Source organism: Raphanus sativus, unplaced genomic scaffold (assembly GCF_000801105.2).
Source record: "Raphanus sativus cultivar WK10039 unplaced genomic scaffold, ASM80110v3 Scaffold2257, whole genome shotgun sequence".
Lineage (NCBI taxonomy): Eukaryota > Viridiplantae > Streptophyta > Magnoliopsida > Brassicales > Brassicaceae > Raphanus > Raphanus sativus.
This window is the reverse complement of record NW_026617566.1, coordinates 1-12893: the sequence shown is the minus strand read 5'-3', so window position 1 is coordinate 12893 and position 12893 is coordinate 1. Positions and strand designations below refer to the sequence as shown.

Sequence of the window (12893 nt, the reverse complement as noted above, 5' to 3'; positions counted from 1 at the left end):
TTTCCATTTCTTGACATCTCCGATCTCCTCTTTTCTTCAAGCAGTTCAGACCAAAAGAGGAAGCAGCTAAAGACACAGTTTTGCTTGCAGGTGAAGAACATCGAAAACCACTACTTCTTTCTCTGCTTTGAATTAGTTTTTATTTGTTTCTTAATAAATTTTCTTTTATGTGTTTGAAAAATCCTTTTTTTTTCCTAATTTTCTTGGTTTTAGTCAGTCGATTTATGCATTAAATAGCCACATGAAGGCCGAAAATTTACAGTTTTTTTTTGGCTCTTGGACTTTAAAGATTCATCCAAAATATTTTAATAATATCTTCCAGGAAAAAATGCAAATGGTTTCTGTTGTTTTTCAAAATTCGTTTTCTGAGAAAATGACAATAATTTGTTATTTTCTCTCACAAAAGATTCCAAAATCTGAAGACAAACAGACGACTTGACAACTAAAAAAAATCTAATGGAATATATATGTACTTTCTTTGCTTGTAATTGCGGTTTACCTTTGTGATTAGATGGAAACTTATCCTTTCTCTTGACTGTGAACAGTTTGCTTTTTAATGTTTTGTCTTTGTCGTCTTGGTTTGGTAGTAGTGGTAGTTAGTTTCAAATGGAGTCTCTTTGAAGCTAATGTTACTTGTGTAGTTTGTTAAAGGCTTTTTCTTTTCCCTTTCTTGTATACTTGCTTAAGCTTTCTACTTCTGTTGAGTTTGTTGTATATGCTTATGATAATCTTATAATACAGATTTGTGTGTGTGTGTATGTATTTCTTGCTTCTTTCTCACACATTCATGCTCTTCTTCACAGGAGGTATTGACTATATCCAAAAGAGAGTAGTTTTAAAACCATAATACCAAGCAATGCAGTCTCCAAAACCGAGGTGATAATCCTCACTCTAGTCCAAAGCTTTCCCTGCTGCTGTTTTGAGCTTTTAGTGATTCTTGTACTTGCCTCTTTTGTGTGTGTTTTCTTATGCTTTTAGCTTTTTTATTGTGACTATGATAGGCCCGGATCTTTGGATGTGTCTCAGAAGAAATCTCCTACAGCAACTACTAGAACTGCTCGTAAGCTCAAAACTGCAGAAACTGACCCTGTTTCATCTCCCAACCCAAAAATCAGGACACCAAAAGCTCAGAGCCCAAAAGTAGTTGCTGATCGCCGTTCTCCAGAACCCCTGTAAATGAGGTACTTAGTAGCTTTTCACATTGCTTTTGTTCATCATTACAAGAATTAGTTTGTGTTGTCTAGAGCATATGGGCTCAAATCTTGGTGCTGCTAAGTTGTCTGTTAGTTGAGTTGGTTGTGTAGTTGAGTTGTTTGTTGCTTTTGTACGCAAGATTCAGAAGAAACGTACAGGGAGAACACCCGAAGTGGCATCTTCTCAGATATCTCAGCTGCAAGAGGAGCTAAAGAAGGCAAAGGAAGAGCTAAAAGCTTCAGAAGCTTTGAAGAAAGAAGCTCGAGACGAAGCAGACGAGACAAAGCATCAGCTGAAGGAGATCAACGCCTCTGAGGACTCAAGAATCGATGAGCTTCGCAAGCTCTCTCAGGAACGAGACAAAACGTGGCAGTCCGAACTCGAAGCAATGCAGAGACAGCACGCCATGGATTCCACCGCTTTAGCTTCAGCAATGAGCGAAGTCCAGAAACTGAAAGCACAACTGTCCGAATCTGAATCCATTGAGAAACTCAACGAGACGCTGAATCTTGTTGAGGAACTCAGAGGGGAACTGTATGACGCAAAGGAAGGAGAAGCTAGAGCGCATGAGATTGTTTCAGCAACTGAAAAGCAGTTAGAGATAGCTAACTTGACGCTTGAGATGTTACGTTCAGATGGTATGAAGATGTCTGAAGCTTGTAACGCCCTTACAACCGAGCTAGAGCAGTCCAAATCCGAGGTAAAGTCACTAGAGAAGCTTTTGAGACAGCTGGAGGAAGAGGAAGATGAAGATGAAGACTCATCAACAGTGGAAGAGCTCAAAGAAGAGATAAACGCTGCAAGGCATGAGATTAGCCAGTTGAAGTCTGCAGTGGAAGTAACTGAGAGAAGGTACCAAGAAGAGTATGTCCAGAGCACGTTGCAGATAAGAAGTGCTTATGAAAGGGAGGCTGAGTTAGGGGAAGAACTGAAGAGAACCAAAGGTGAAAGAGAGGCTTTGCATGAAAGGTTAGTGGACAAGGAAGCTAAGCTGAGGATACTAGCCGATGAAAACGAGTTGCTGAACTTAAAAATGAAAGAAACAGAAGAAGTAAACTTGGAGCGTGAGGTTACAGGAGAGCTCAAGAAGCTAGAATCTGATATGGTGGAGCTGAGAGGGAATCTGATGGACAAGGAGATGGAGCTGCAGAGTGTAACGTCACAGAACGAGAGTCTCAGGAGCGAGATGGAGAAGGTGCAGAGAGAGAAGAACAAGGCCCTGGACGAGGCCTTAGAGAGGCTTGAGAGTCTGAAGGAGGAAGCTGATAAGAGCGGGAAGAGAGCGGAGAACGCAACGGAACAGCTAGGGGCAGCACAAGTCAGTAACACGGAGCTAGAAGCTGAGCTAAGGAGACTCAAGGTTCAGTGTGATCAATGGAGGAAAGCTGCAGAAGCAGCAGCTACTATGATCTCCGATGGTGGTAACAAGAACGGTAATGGGAAGTACGTGGAGAGAACAGGATCGCTGGAGAGTCCGTTGAGGAGGAACGTGAACATGTCTCCTTATATGGATGAAACTAATGATGATGATTTGTCTTCGCCAAAGAAGAAGAATGGGAGTATGCTTAAGAAGTTCGGTGTGTTACTGAAGAAGAGCCAGAAGTGATAACTGATGTAAGAAAAAGGAAAAAAACTACCATTGTTGTCTTTGTTGTTGTTGTTGCCAAACCTGTGTTACGAACTATGTTAACTTTTTTTTTCTTATTGACTAAAGCTCAAACTCTGATCAATGTTTATGAATCTCAACTTTGTTGTTCCCAAACTATGGTTTATGAACCAGACAGCAATGTGCAAATTGTAGCTATACCATGACACAGCACTTGTAGATCTGGTCTAAATTTTCTGAGGTTATTATTAAAAGAAACAATTCACAAAAACAAAATTAGAAGGGTACTTACTACTTTAGGCTTCAACAGATTATGGAACTTACTATTATAGTAATGGTCTTTAAGACTAGTTTAGCATGAAAAATCCAACAAACCAAATTATAAATATGAATTTCTCAACTTGTTCAGAACAAATCCAAAGGAAAAAGAAACAAACAAACAATGAGATGATTATTGTCACAGTTATGCATAGCAAAAAACACATCCTTTTACAACACACAAATAATATACAGACAAGCCTTTTTGGAACACCATCATACTAGCAACTAGTCTGTGCCCGGCATTGGAACCATCATATGCTGACCCTACATTTACATACCAAAGTCATGGAAATTCAGTTTTCAGGTAATACATAATAGATTTACACAAGTTTCTCTACAATAGAGCCCCCTAATCACATAAAAGATCATTGCACAACAGTATTAAAGGGTCAAAGATGATTTTCAATTTTTTAAAATTAGTCACTGGCTGATGATATGTGTGTAGCTGAAAAATGATTACTGATAAAGCTAATGGATACAGAGGGAATGAGGGCTTAGGGATCTAATGCGTAAAGTATAGAAGCGAGATACATGTGTGTGAGTGAGTGAGAGAGAAGATAGGAAAAGTTACTTGAGAGTTTCCGTAAGGAGCTTGTGAGAAAGAGGCTTGGTGGGCAAGCTGCGAGAACTGCCAGATGATAAATCAGACTAAAGGAAAACAGAGGAAACGTGCAGATAGATAGATTTATCAAAGGGCATGAGAGATTATGGAGACAAAAAAGTACCTGGCCATTTTGGCTTGATTGGCCATCTCTCTTTGCATTCGCGTCCCCGCCTTTGGCTGATCCCTTTGTGTCACCCTACATCAATATATTAAAAAGGAGATGAGGGAAGAATCAATAATTTTGATACAAGTAGATGATTCTCTAAAACATGTTTAAAAGTTTCTAGGAATGGAGAAGGGAAGAACCACTGACCTCCATCTGAGATTTTCCAAGTTAGTAGAACAAAGGGCAAACAGAGTAAGTTAGTGAACTCCAAAAAAACACACTCTTGATGGAAATAGAAAGAGTAATATAAGAAGCAGAAGATTGATAATACCTCTCTGTATCTAGTGAGGTAAACCTTGAGGGGATCGATGTAGTCTTCAAAACCTAAAGTGGCCATAGCCCAAAGCAAATCATCTCCATTGATGGTCTTCCGTTTCTCTCTTTGGCACTTATCACTCGCTCTGCTCATCAAAAAAATCAAACGTTTTTTCTCAGTTAAAAAAAAAAACACTGAAGAAGTACATAGAGAACCCAAACAAAGAAGTACAAGAAGCACCAAAAAGACCTAAACTTTTTCAATCAAAATTAACTACACACGAGTAAAGTTTAAGACTTTTTTGAAATCTAAAGCTCCATGTAGGGTCAAAAAGGGAAGGCATATACTCGGAGGTGATGAAGCTGATGAATTCGGAGACACATTCCTGGACAATCTCCTTGGCGTCTTTAGCGATCTTACCGTTAGCAGGGAGCCCTCTTTTCATGATTCGGCTTATGTTCGCAATCGGTAGAAACCTGTCTTGCTCCCGCACGTGCGACGACGACGACCTTGGGCTTTGGTCTCCGCCGCTCTCACCGCCGCCGCCTCCTCCGGGACTCTTTGCCTGCTGCGACTCCGCCATCTACATACACAAACAAACCCTAACATCTCCCAATTAGCTTAAACAATTTAAAAAATGAAATGAAAAAAAAAATGGAGAAGACGAGAGAGAGGAGATGATTTGAATTTACCGGCAGAAGAATTCGAAAAAAGGGCGGGAGTGAGATAGAGAGGTGTTGATTGGAGGAAGGAAGGAAGGATAGCTGGGAAGAGAGATCGGGGCAAGGAAGAGATTGATCGGACGCTTGAGAAGGAAGAGAGATGAGAGTGTCTGCGATTTGAGATTTTAGGTTTTCTGACTTTTCTCTCTTTTTATCACCACCGTTCGTTTTCTTTCTTTTCTTTCTCTTTTCATATTTTAATATCCACTCTCTCTCTTTTTTTTTTCTTATTCTTCATTTCCTCGCTGGCTGATATTCTACCAAATCCTTTCGTGCCACGTGTCTTCCTATTTAAACATGCTTTGGCTGATTTTTGTTTTTTTTTTGTTTTTAAATTAGTGTTATTTTGTTTACAGTTTCTGAAATAGCACTGAAAAGCACTAGATCGTTATATAACCAAAATAAAATCATTTTTAACTTTAAAAGTGGTAGCACTACATTAAAATAAGTTGATGATATTATGGATGGATTAGATTCAATATATTCCTTTGTTGCTGAATAGTAAAATTGGTCAGCAAGGATTGCAATAAGAAATATCTCAGCAAAACTACTAAACCACAAATATAAAGTTTACATAATTCAATTCCACAATAGCATATATCACAAGAACGAAGACAAATAATTAATTTCGTGTAGGAGGTCCAAATTTTCTAACAAAAACAAGACGCAGAAAAAGCCAGCTAAACTTGAAATAGTGAAAAAATAACAACATAATAATTCACAATCCCAAATAAATCACGTAGTTCTAAAAATTAAATAAAAATCCAGCTCGAAGCGTTTCTCGTAAGCTCGAGTCTCCAAAAACAGTCTTACCCTCAAAAACTAAAAAAAACTAAAAAATTAAAAGAAAGACCAGAGACAACGTGAAAGCACATAAAGGAGTGTGCAAGCATGTCATGCATCCTATACAAAACCAATTACTCTACTACCGAGGTGTTGGCGTCAAGACAGACTCATCAATAGACACATAGTTCTCACGCATCCCCCCCATGTTGAACGACGACGAATGCGCCGAGCTCCTTGAAAACTCATCCGACACCCCTCCTCTTCCCACCAAAGCTTCCTTCTCCATCCTTATCGCGTCTTGTATATCCTTCTGCACCTCAGACATGGACGGTCTCATGTTCCCGTGTGGCTTCACACACAGCAACGCCTTCTCCGCGATCTTCCACATTGACTGGAGACTGTAGTCGTCTTCCGCTAGCGCTGGATCTATGATCCCTCTTATGTCCCCGTTGTCTATATGCATCTTGGCCTACACAAAACCAAAACCGAATCCACTTTAAAACCGGTAATAAACTCCTTTTTAGACCAAACAAACGAAAACTCTGTTACCATTTTTTCTGAACTTTCAACTTAAAATTAACTTTTTAAACTGGAATTAACCAAAAAAACAGAAGCCGAACCGAAAACAAACTTGACCCAAAATTATCTTGGATATTATCCAGTTCGGTTACCAAACCGAAAACAAAAATAACGAACCGGTTTTTCTAAATAAAACATATCCCATATTTTTGAATTAAAAAAACCCAAAACCGAAAAAAACAAAATAAACCGAACCAAACGGATACCCGAAATGCCCCGCGTGGATAAACTTTCGCTATGGGATCTCAAAAAACCAAAAAAAACCCGAATGCAAGAAAACAAGAAAATGAAACTAACCCATTGGACTATGTTCCTGCAGTTGACACCGAAGTTTTCATTAGAAATGGCTTCTTGGCCTGATATAAGCTCAAGAAGAATGACTCCAAAGCTATATACGTCACTCTTCTCCGTTAACTGCTGCGATATATAGTACCTATATAAACAACATTATGTCAAGTGTCACAAAGTTAAAGATATGTGGCGTTAGTTTGTGTGTCTATAGCTTACTCTGGGTCTAGGTATCCAACTGTGCCCCGGACAATGCTGGAAACATGCGAGGTTCCGTCAACCGCGAGTTTCGACAAACCGAAATCTGAAACCTTTGCTCTCATGTGTTTATCAAGTAAGATGTTACTTGTCTTGAGATCCCTGTGTATGATCGCTGGAACACACCCTGTGTGAAGATACTCGATCCCTACACAAACACAATCAAAATTCAGATAACTCAGAGATCAAAGAACTCTTTCTGTTTTTGTTTTGTGATAAGGTTTCTCCAACAACCTCTGGCTGCATCTTCTGCTATCTCAAGCCGTTTGATCCAGCTGATTCTCCTGTCTCGTGGTACCACACCTGAACAAGAAAACATAACGTTAAACGCGAAACTGTTGCAACAATAGAGTCTTAAGGATGATATGTTTTTACCGTAAAGATGCTCTTTTAAAGTCCCGTTGTGCATGAACTCGTACACTAGCAGGTTTCTTCCCTCTTCTTGGCAATAACCAAGAAACTGGACAAGGTTTCTATGATGTATCCTTGAGAGTAAGGTAACCTGAACAAAAAAAAACATAAACCACACTAAGTAAGCTTGATCACTTGTGTTGGAGCATATTGACATGGGTTATTATACTACCTCGTTTGCGAACTCTCTCTTCCCTTGGTACGAGTTATTAGCAAGAACCTTCACTGCAATCTCTTTCCCCTCTTTTGTTAACCCGTAGTACACAATCCCAAAACCTCCTGATCCAATCCTCTTCTCAAACTTGTTTGTAGCTTCCTCGATCTCATGGAGCGTGAAGCAATGTGCAGCGTCTCCGTGAGCTTCGCTCAAGGTAGATGACGCTCTTTGAACATGAGTGGGACGAGTTGTTAACTCAGCTGAAGTTTTTCTCATCTTTTTGTCCTTCAGTTTGCACATGCACATGAGAGAGATGATGGTGACGATCAGCAGAATAATAGCACCGAGTGACGCACCAATGATGACACCGAGCTTCTTCCCTTTATCTCCACCTTCTCTAAGATTAATGTTCCCAGAGAAGCTGCAAGATTACAAAGAAAAACATGAGTGTAATGATTGATCTAGCTAGGAACTATTCATGCTAAAAACACTTACTTGGAGATCACGTTTTTGGTCAGGCTTGATGGTATTTTTCCCATTAGCATATTATTCTGCAAGTACCTGCAACCATCATGCAGGTTAGGGTGATGTAGATTAACACAACCATGTCTTGCCATATCAAACAAGTAGCTTACAGTTCGGTCAGATTTGGGAGCTTAGCCAACGAGGAAGGGATCTTCCCTGTTAGCCGGTTGTTTTCCAGGTGACTGCCACATCAAAAAACATTTAGTCCATCAGCACTTATACAAAACCAATACACACAACTTTGGGTCCAAAAGAGAGTAATCTTTTACATTATCTTCAGGTTCAGACACCTAGAGAAGTCCGGTATTGAACCTGTCAAAGAGTTCCCGTCAAGCATTCTGCCATGGACAAGAAGTTGCAACATCAGTACACAGCAACACATCTATCTGTTTCCAAAGATACTAAAGTGAGAGTAACTTACAACTCAGCCAAACCAGTCAACTGCGTCAGTTCAGTAGGTATCTCTCCAGTCAAGTTCATATTCGACAGCTTTCTGCAGTTCATAACAAGCCAAAGTAAAACAACGAACCTTAACATATTCAAGTACAGCTACTAAGATAAGACATCCTTACACAGCAACAACTCTTGGCTGCGGATCCGAATTGCACGTCACCCATGACCACGGTGAAGGTAAACATGGGTCACCACCTTCTTGACCCCATGAGGTTGAAGAATATAGAGATGCAACATTAGCCATAACACTTGCTGCAGACACAATCAACCATCTTAGTTAAACCCATAACACTAACACTAACAGTAACACTAAAACCCACAAACAAAAAACGTAAACTCACCATCAACCGAACCATCACTCTTCTCCAGGTATTTACTAATCTCCATAGCATTCAGAATAGGTCCTCTAGAGGAATCAGCCGTTTTAGCGAACCGGAAGTTCAGCACATAAGGAAGTGATATGTTTTTATACCCCGGCTCGTAGACCTTGTACGCTCTCTGTGTGTTCTCCTTGACGTCAACAATAGATTTGCTGTAATCAGGATGATCAGGTAGAATCAACCTGAACTTCCTTGACTCGTCCTCAGCCAAATCCTCTATCTCAGCAAAGTATGTGACCGCCCATCCATTACCAGGGAAGCCCTCTAGATTCATCCTGTAAGTTAAGGACCCGTTGGTTCCCACCACAGCCGTCTGCATCACCTTCTGCGGTGGTTTCTCCATCACGGCACCGTTCTCGATAGGCGATGTTGTTGACACTCTCATAGTACCAGCAGCAACGTCCACGAGATAGTTGGCTTTCTTTAGCAAATCTGATTCCCATATTCTGTCATAAGGATCATCCGGATACCTGCAATCACCAAACTCATTCTCTTAAAACACAATGTGTACACAAGAAGCAGATTATGAACTTAAAATTTTCTTAAAATTTTGTTTCACTTTTTAAGTATTGTTTTATATTTTCAATGCAGATGTTTGTCATTTTTTTTCCAATTTTATTCCTATTCTCTTACTTCATTAATTAAGAAATAAAATCAAAATAGTATATTGATCAGTGGTATAACAGAACATTTAGTTGTTTTCTTAATGTCTGAAACAACCTTAAGGGACATAAAAATGAAATGGATTTGAGTATATATTAACAAAACGCATTAAGTCACTATTATAATTCAATAAACTCAATAAATTTTCTTGAAATTTTCAATTTTTTCATAAGAAACATAAAAAAAAACTATCTTTGTGAAACCAATCTATCTTAATAGAACAGAGGGAGTATATACTGACCTCACAGGATCTTCAGTTTCTGCACCAAAGTTTATCCGTGCGGCAACACTGAGATGAAACTTGTCTTCAAAATCAGTGAGATACATCGAACCATTCAACTGTCTAAGCTCAAGTGTCGATATAAAAGGCTGCCCCGTCGTGGCATTGGACAAACAAACGCTGACACTAGGACTAGAAGCCAGAAACACAAGCTCTGCCGTTTCAACAGTGGCGGCTTCGGAGATAACAATGGTCGTCCAGTGAGTGGCTCCAAGGGAGATATCGAATTTGGGATACACATTGTTGCTGTCGAAGTTGCCGTAGAGGAAAGTGGCTCTCACGAGGTAACGGTTCCTGCTCGTGACGTTGAGAGTGTAGCAGTACTTTCTTGAGTCGGCGGGGAAGTGTCTTAGAGTCGTGTACTGAGTCTTTGTTTCGTTGAGCGAAGATATCTTAGCGGTTGATCCATAGAGAAGATGATCATCAGGTGTCCAGTTAAGTCCAAATTCATCGGTGAATGGCTCTGTACCTCCACAATCCAAGCTTACAAAACCTGCCCTTATCAACAACAGACCCAAAGTTTCAATCTTTATGTTAGAATTGACTTCAATTCCCATAAAGACTCCATCTTTTTCAAAACCCTTGTCACACTTAGTTCACATGAACAAGAATCTTTACTAAAAACATCAGAAAGTACTAAAAAAGAACAGAAAATTACCTGCGGATTGAGCAGATGAAGAAGTGAAGAGACAAGTGGAAACTAACAGAGAGGAAAAAAGCAGAGAGATTCTCATCTTCTCCTGCTCGGACATAACACTTTGCAACAGTTTATCATAAAATGGGAAGAAGAAAAAAGTGAATATGATCTAAGAAAAGTTAGAAAAAAATGAAAGTTCCCAGAAACAGAACCTAAAGTTAAGTACTTGTCTTAAACTCTTGAGAGAGAGAGATCTGATTAACACAAGTAAAAAACAGCGTGGAAGAGATGAGTTTGTTTCTTCCTCGTTAAGTGTTTGCTTTTTGATGTGAGCAGCTTTTGTACAGCAGTGGAGGGAGAGAAAGAGGTGTTAAAGGTGAAACATGGGGTCCATCTACGCCTGGACTCTACTGGCTTCGAGTTTTTGACATCTAACGGTTCTTATGGCTTTAAATTTTAATTCAATGGTCCAGATCGTGTGTGGTCCAACTTTCCATAACGTAGACGATTCTTAATCCACTGCTGTTTATACCAAAATGGTGTCGTTTCGTGTTTCCGGATATTTATAAACGAATCTTTATAGTCATTTACATGTTTATTTAAGGGAAAATGATTAATTTGTAACTGATAAAAACGATAATATTCTAAAACTACGTGATTCTGAAATATCATTATGCTAAACATGAATCTGATTAATGGCAGAAATTTCGTTTTTATTCGGTATATTCTTGACTTTATTCTTAGTTTAGTAAAGATACTTGACTATTTTGTCAACATATACATAGAATAAGCTAGAGTAGGTTTTAAACCATATACGTCGAATTGTTTTTGTACCCAAAGAAGGAAATAAACAACATTGATTGTGTATTTGTTGACATTAATAGGAAATTTGATCATTAACTACTATATAAATCGACCCTAGTGACTTAGACAAGTGGGACACACGTGACAGCATTCCCAACATAAGTCTCCCACATACATGTGTTATGGTTTTATAGTGTTTTCTAAAACTTGAAATTCAATGTTTTGTAACATGTTAACTTGAGTGAAACATTTATAATACTTTTCTAATACATCTTGTTTATTTACAATATATTTATGGTAAATAAATGAAAATAATCATTTTATTCATTTTATATGGTATATAATAATATTTCAAAGATATTGACATAAATATATAGTATATTTTAATATAAATATTTATTATTGAGACTTCCTACTCATATGATTTTATTAACATTTGATAATTTGATGTAACAAAAAATTTAAACCATTAATCTCAAAATGTTCGTTGTGGTATCAAATTTCAAAATTAAAATATTAAGGTTTCAATGCAAATTTCGAAATTAACATATTTATATATTTTTAATGGTACATAGTTTAATTAAAAGATATTCATATTAATATGATTTTATGATCATTTGGATTTTATTATAACAAAAATTAAGCCATTGATACAGAATTTTCAAAGGGTCTTTAACATTTTTTGCATTTTAAAGTATTTTTAAAAAATTCAAAATATAACATATAAGAAAAAATCTAATTTTTATTATATGGTTAATTTGATTGTTTGATTTCTTTAATAATATAAAATTAAACAAAAATAAAAAAGGATGCAAAAATTGTTATCAAATCTTTATTATTCCTAATATTAATTGTCATATTATATACTAATCATATTAGGTAGTTGCTTTTATTTAAGGAAATAATACATGCTTCTTATATTTTGTATTAATATAATGTTTCTTAGGAATTAAATCCTGGACAACATTTTTCAATTGATTCTTAAGCTACCATATAAGATTAATTGGTATCTTAATTAAGTGACAACTCAATAATATATTTTGGTAATTATTACAAATTACAGTTTACAACTTTTTAAATGTTTTTTCTATTAATATATAGGAGATATATATATAATATATATATATATATATATATATATATATATATATATATATATATATATATATTTTGGTGAGATTTAATCCTCATCTCGTCTAGACTAACATAGAATCTTTAGAAATATTTTTATAACTGCTAAAGGTAGAAGATATTACAAATACCTTTTGTAAATAAGTTATGTTGATATTGTGCTGATTTTGATACTATTTAAATATATTATTAGGTTAACCACTCAAATTATTATATAAATATTCCGTAAATAAGTGTTTTTAAATCATTTTACAACATAAAAAATTAAATTATTTATTTAAAAGAAGTAAGATATTATATAATTTTAAAAGATATTACTTTGCATTATAATATAATCTACTATTATTTGAGAAGTTATTTTGATGATTTATCATGTTCTCCATGATTTTAGATATTTTACTTATTAGTCATGTTTTATTAGTTTTTGGCGGAGTCATTAATTTATTAATTTAAATAATATAATTACTTCAAACTTTGTAATTAGAATTAATATTGAAGTATTTTGCTGATTTTTTCATGTTTCCATGATTTAATTAATTTTGTTTATTTATCTTGTTTTTATTTGTTTTTTGCTGAGTCATTAACTTAATAGTTTAAATAATATAACTATTTCAAAATTAGTGATTATAATTATAATTATTCTGACTTTGACGAGTTAAGAGCAATTTTTTT

General features: G+C 36.6%; 2 protein-coding genes and 1 pseudogene across 6 annotated transcripts; 1 reads left to right on the top strand and 2 right to left on the bottom strand.

Moving 5' to 3' along the window:
• Window positions 1–532: 532 nt before the first annotated feature.
• LOC130505415 (interactor of constitutive active ROPs 2, chloroplastic-like) lies at window positions 533–2924 on the top strand (annotated as a pseudogene).
• A 241-nt stretch (window positions 2925–3165) lies between these two features.
• Window positions 3166–5038, bottom strand: LOC130505416 (nuclear transcription factor Y subunit B-8). 5 transcript variants are annotated; one of them, XM_057000016.1, is made up of 7 exons: window positions 4840–5036; window positions 4495–4730; window positions 4163–4292; window positions 4039–4044; window positions 3847–3921; window positions 3693–3749; window positions 3166–3385 (listed from the first exon to the last, which is right to left on the bottom strand). In XM_057000016.1, exons 2-7 carry the CDS (start codon window positions 4728–4730, stop codon window positions 3347–3349), a joined length of 543 nt encoding a protein of 180 aa, XP_056855996.1. In that variant the 5' UTR covers window positions 4840–5036; the 3' UTR covers window positions 3166–3346. The 5 variants fall into 5 exon arrangements, 1 of the variants encoding a protein (XP_056855996.1); XR_008941657.1 differs by having other exon boundaries at window positions 3847–4292; window positions 4495–4749; window positions 4840–5038; XR_008941659.1 differs by having other exon boundaries at window positions 3693–3740; window positions 3847–4292; window positions 4840–5038.
• Window positions 5039–5542: 504 nt separating this feature from the next.
• On the bottom strand, window positions 5543–10633 carry LOC130505417 (probable LRR receptor-like serine/threonine-protein kinase At1g67720). The gene is made up of 14 exons (XM_057000018.1): window positions 10308–10633; window positions 9611–10142; window positions 8668–9176; window positions 8446–8578; window positions 8295–8366; window positions 8143–8211; window positions 7984–8055; window positions 7844–7909; window positions 7364–7769; window positions 7156–7282; window positions 7015–7083; window positions 6742–6928; window positions 6532–6667; window positions 5543–6124 (listed from the first exon to the last, which is right to left on the bottom strand). The coding sequence occupies exons 1-14, from the start codon at window positions 10399–10401 to the stop codon at window positions 5795–5797; spliced, it is 2802 nt and encodes a 933-aa protein (XP_056855998.1). The 5' UTR covers window positions 10402–10633; the 3' UTR covers window positions 5543–5794.
• Window positions 10634–12893: the final 2260 nt, after the last annotated feature.

Bases quoted from the DNA above. Each gene is read 5' to 3' on its own strand.
- LOC130505417 (XM_057000018.1), bottom strand. From the start codon at position 10,401: ATGTCCGAGCAGGAGAAGATGAGAATCTCTCTGCTTTTTTCCTCTCTG. The intron at 10,143-10,307 runs GTAATTTTCTGT...TGATAAGGGCAG, and splicing joins TTCATCTGCTCAATCCGCAG to GTTTTGTAAGCTTGGATTGT. The intron at 7,283-7,363 runs GTAGTATAATAA...TTTTTTGTTCAG, and splicing joins AGAGAGAGTTCGCAAACGAG to GTTACCTTACTCTCAAGGAT.
- LOC130505416 (XM_057000016.1), bottom strand. From the start codon at position 4,730: ATGGCGGAGTCGCAGCAGGCAAAGAGTCCCGGAGGAGGCGGCGGCGGT. The intron at 3,750-3,846 runs GTACTTTTTTGT...ATCATCTGGCAG, and splicing joins AATCAAGCCAAAATGGCCAG to TTCTCGCAGCTTGCCCACCA. The intron at 3,386-3,692 runs GTAACTTTTCCT...ATGTAAATGTAG, and splicing joins CTCCTTACGGAAACTCTCAA to GGTCAGCATATGATGGTTCC.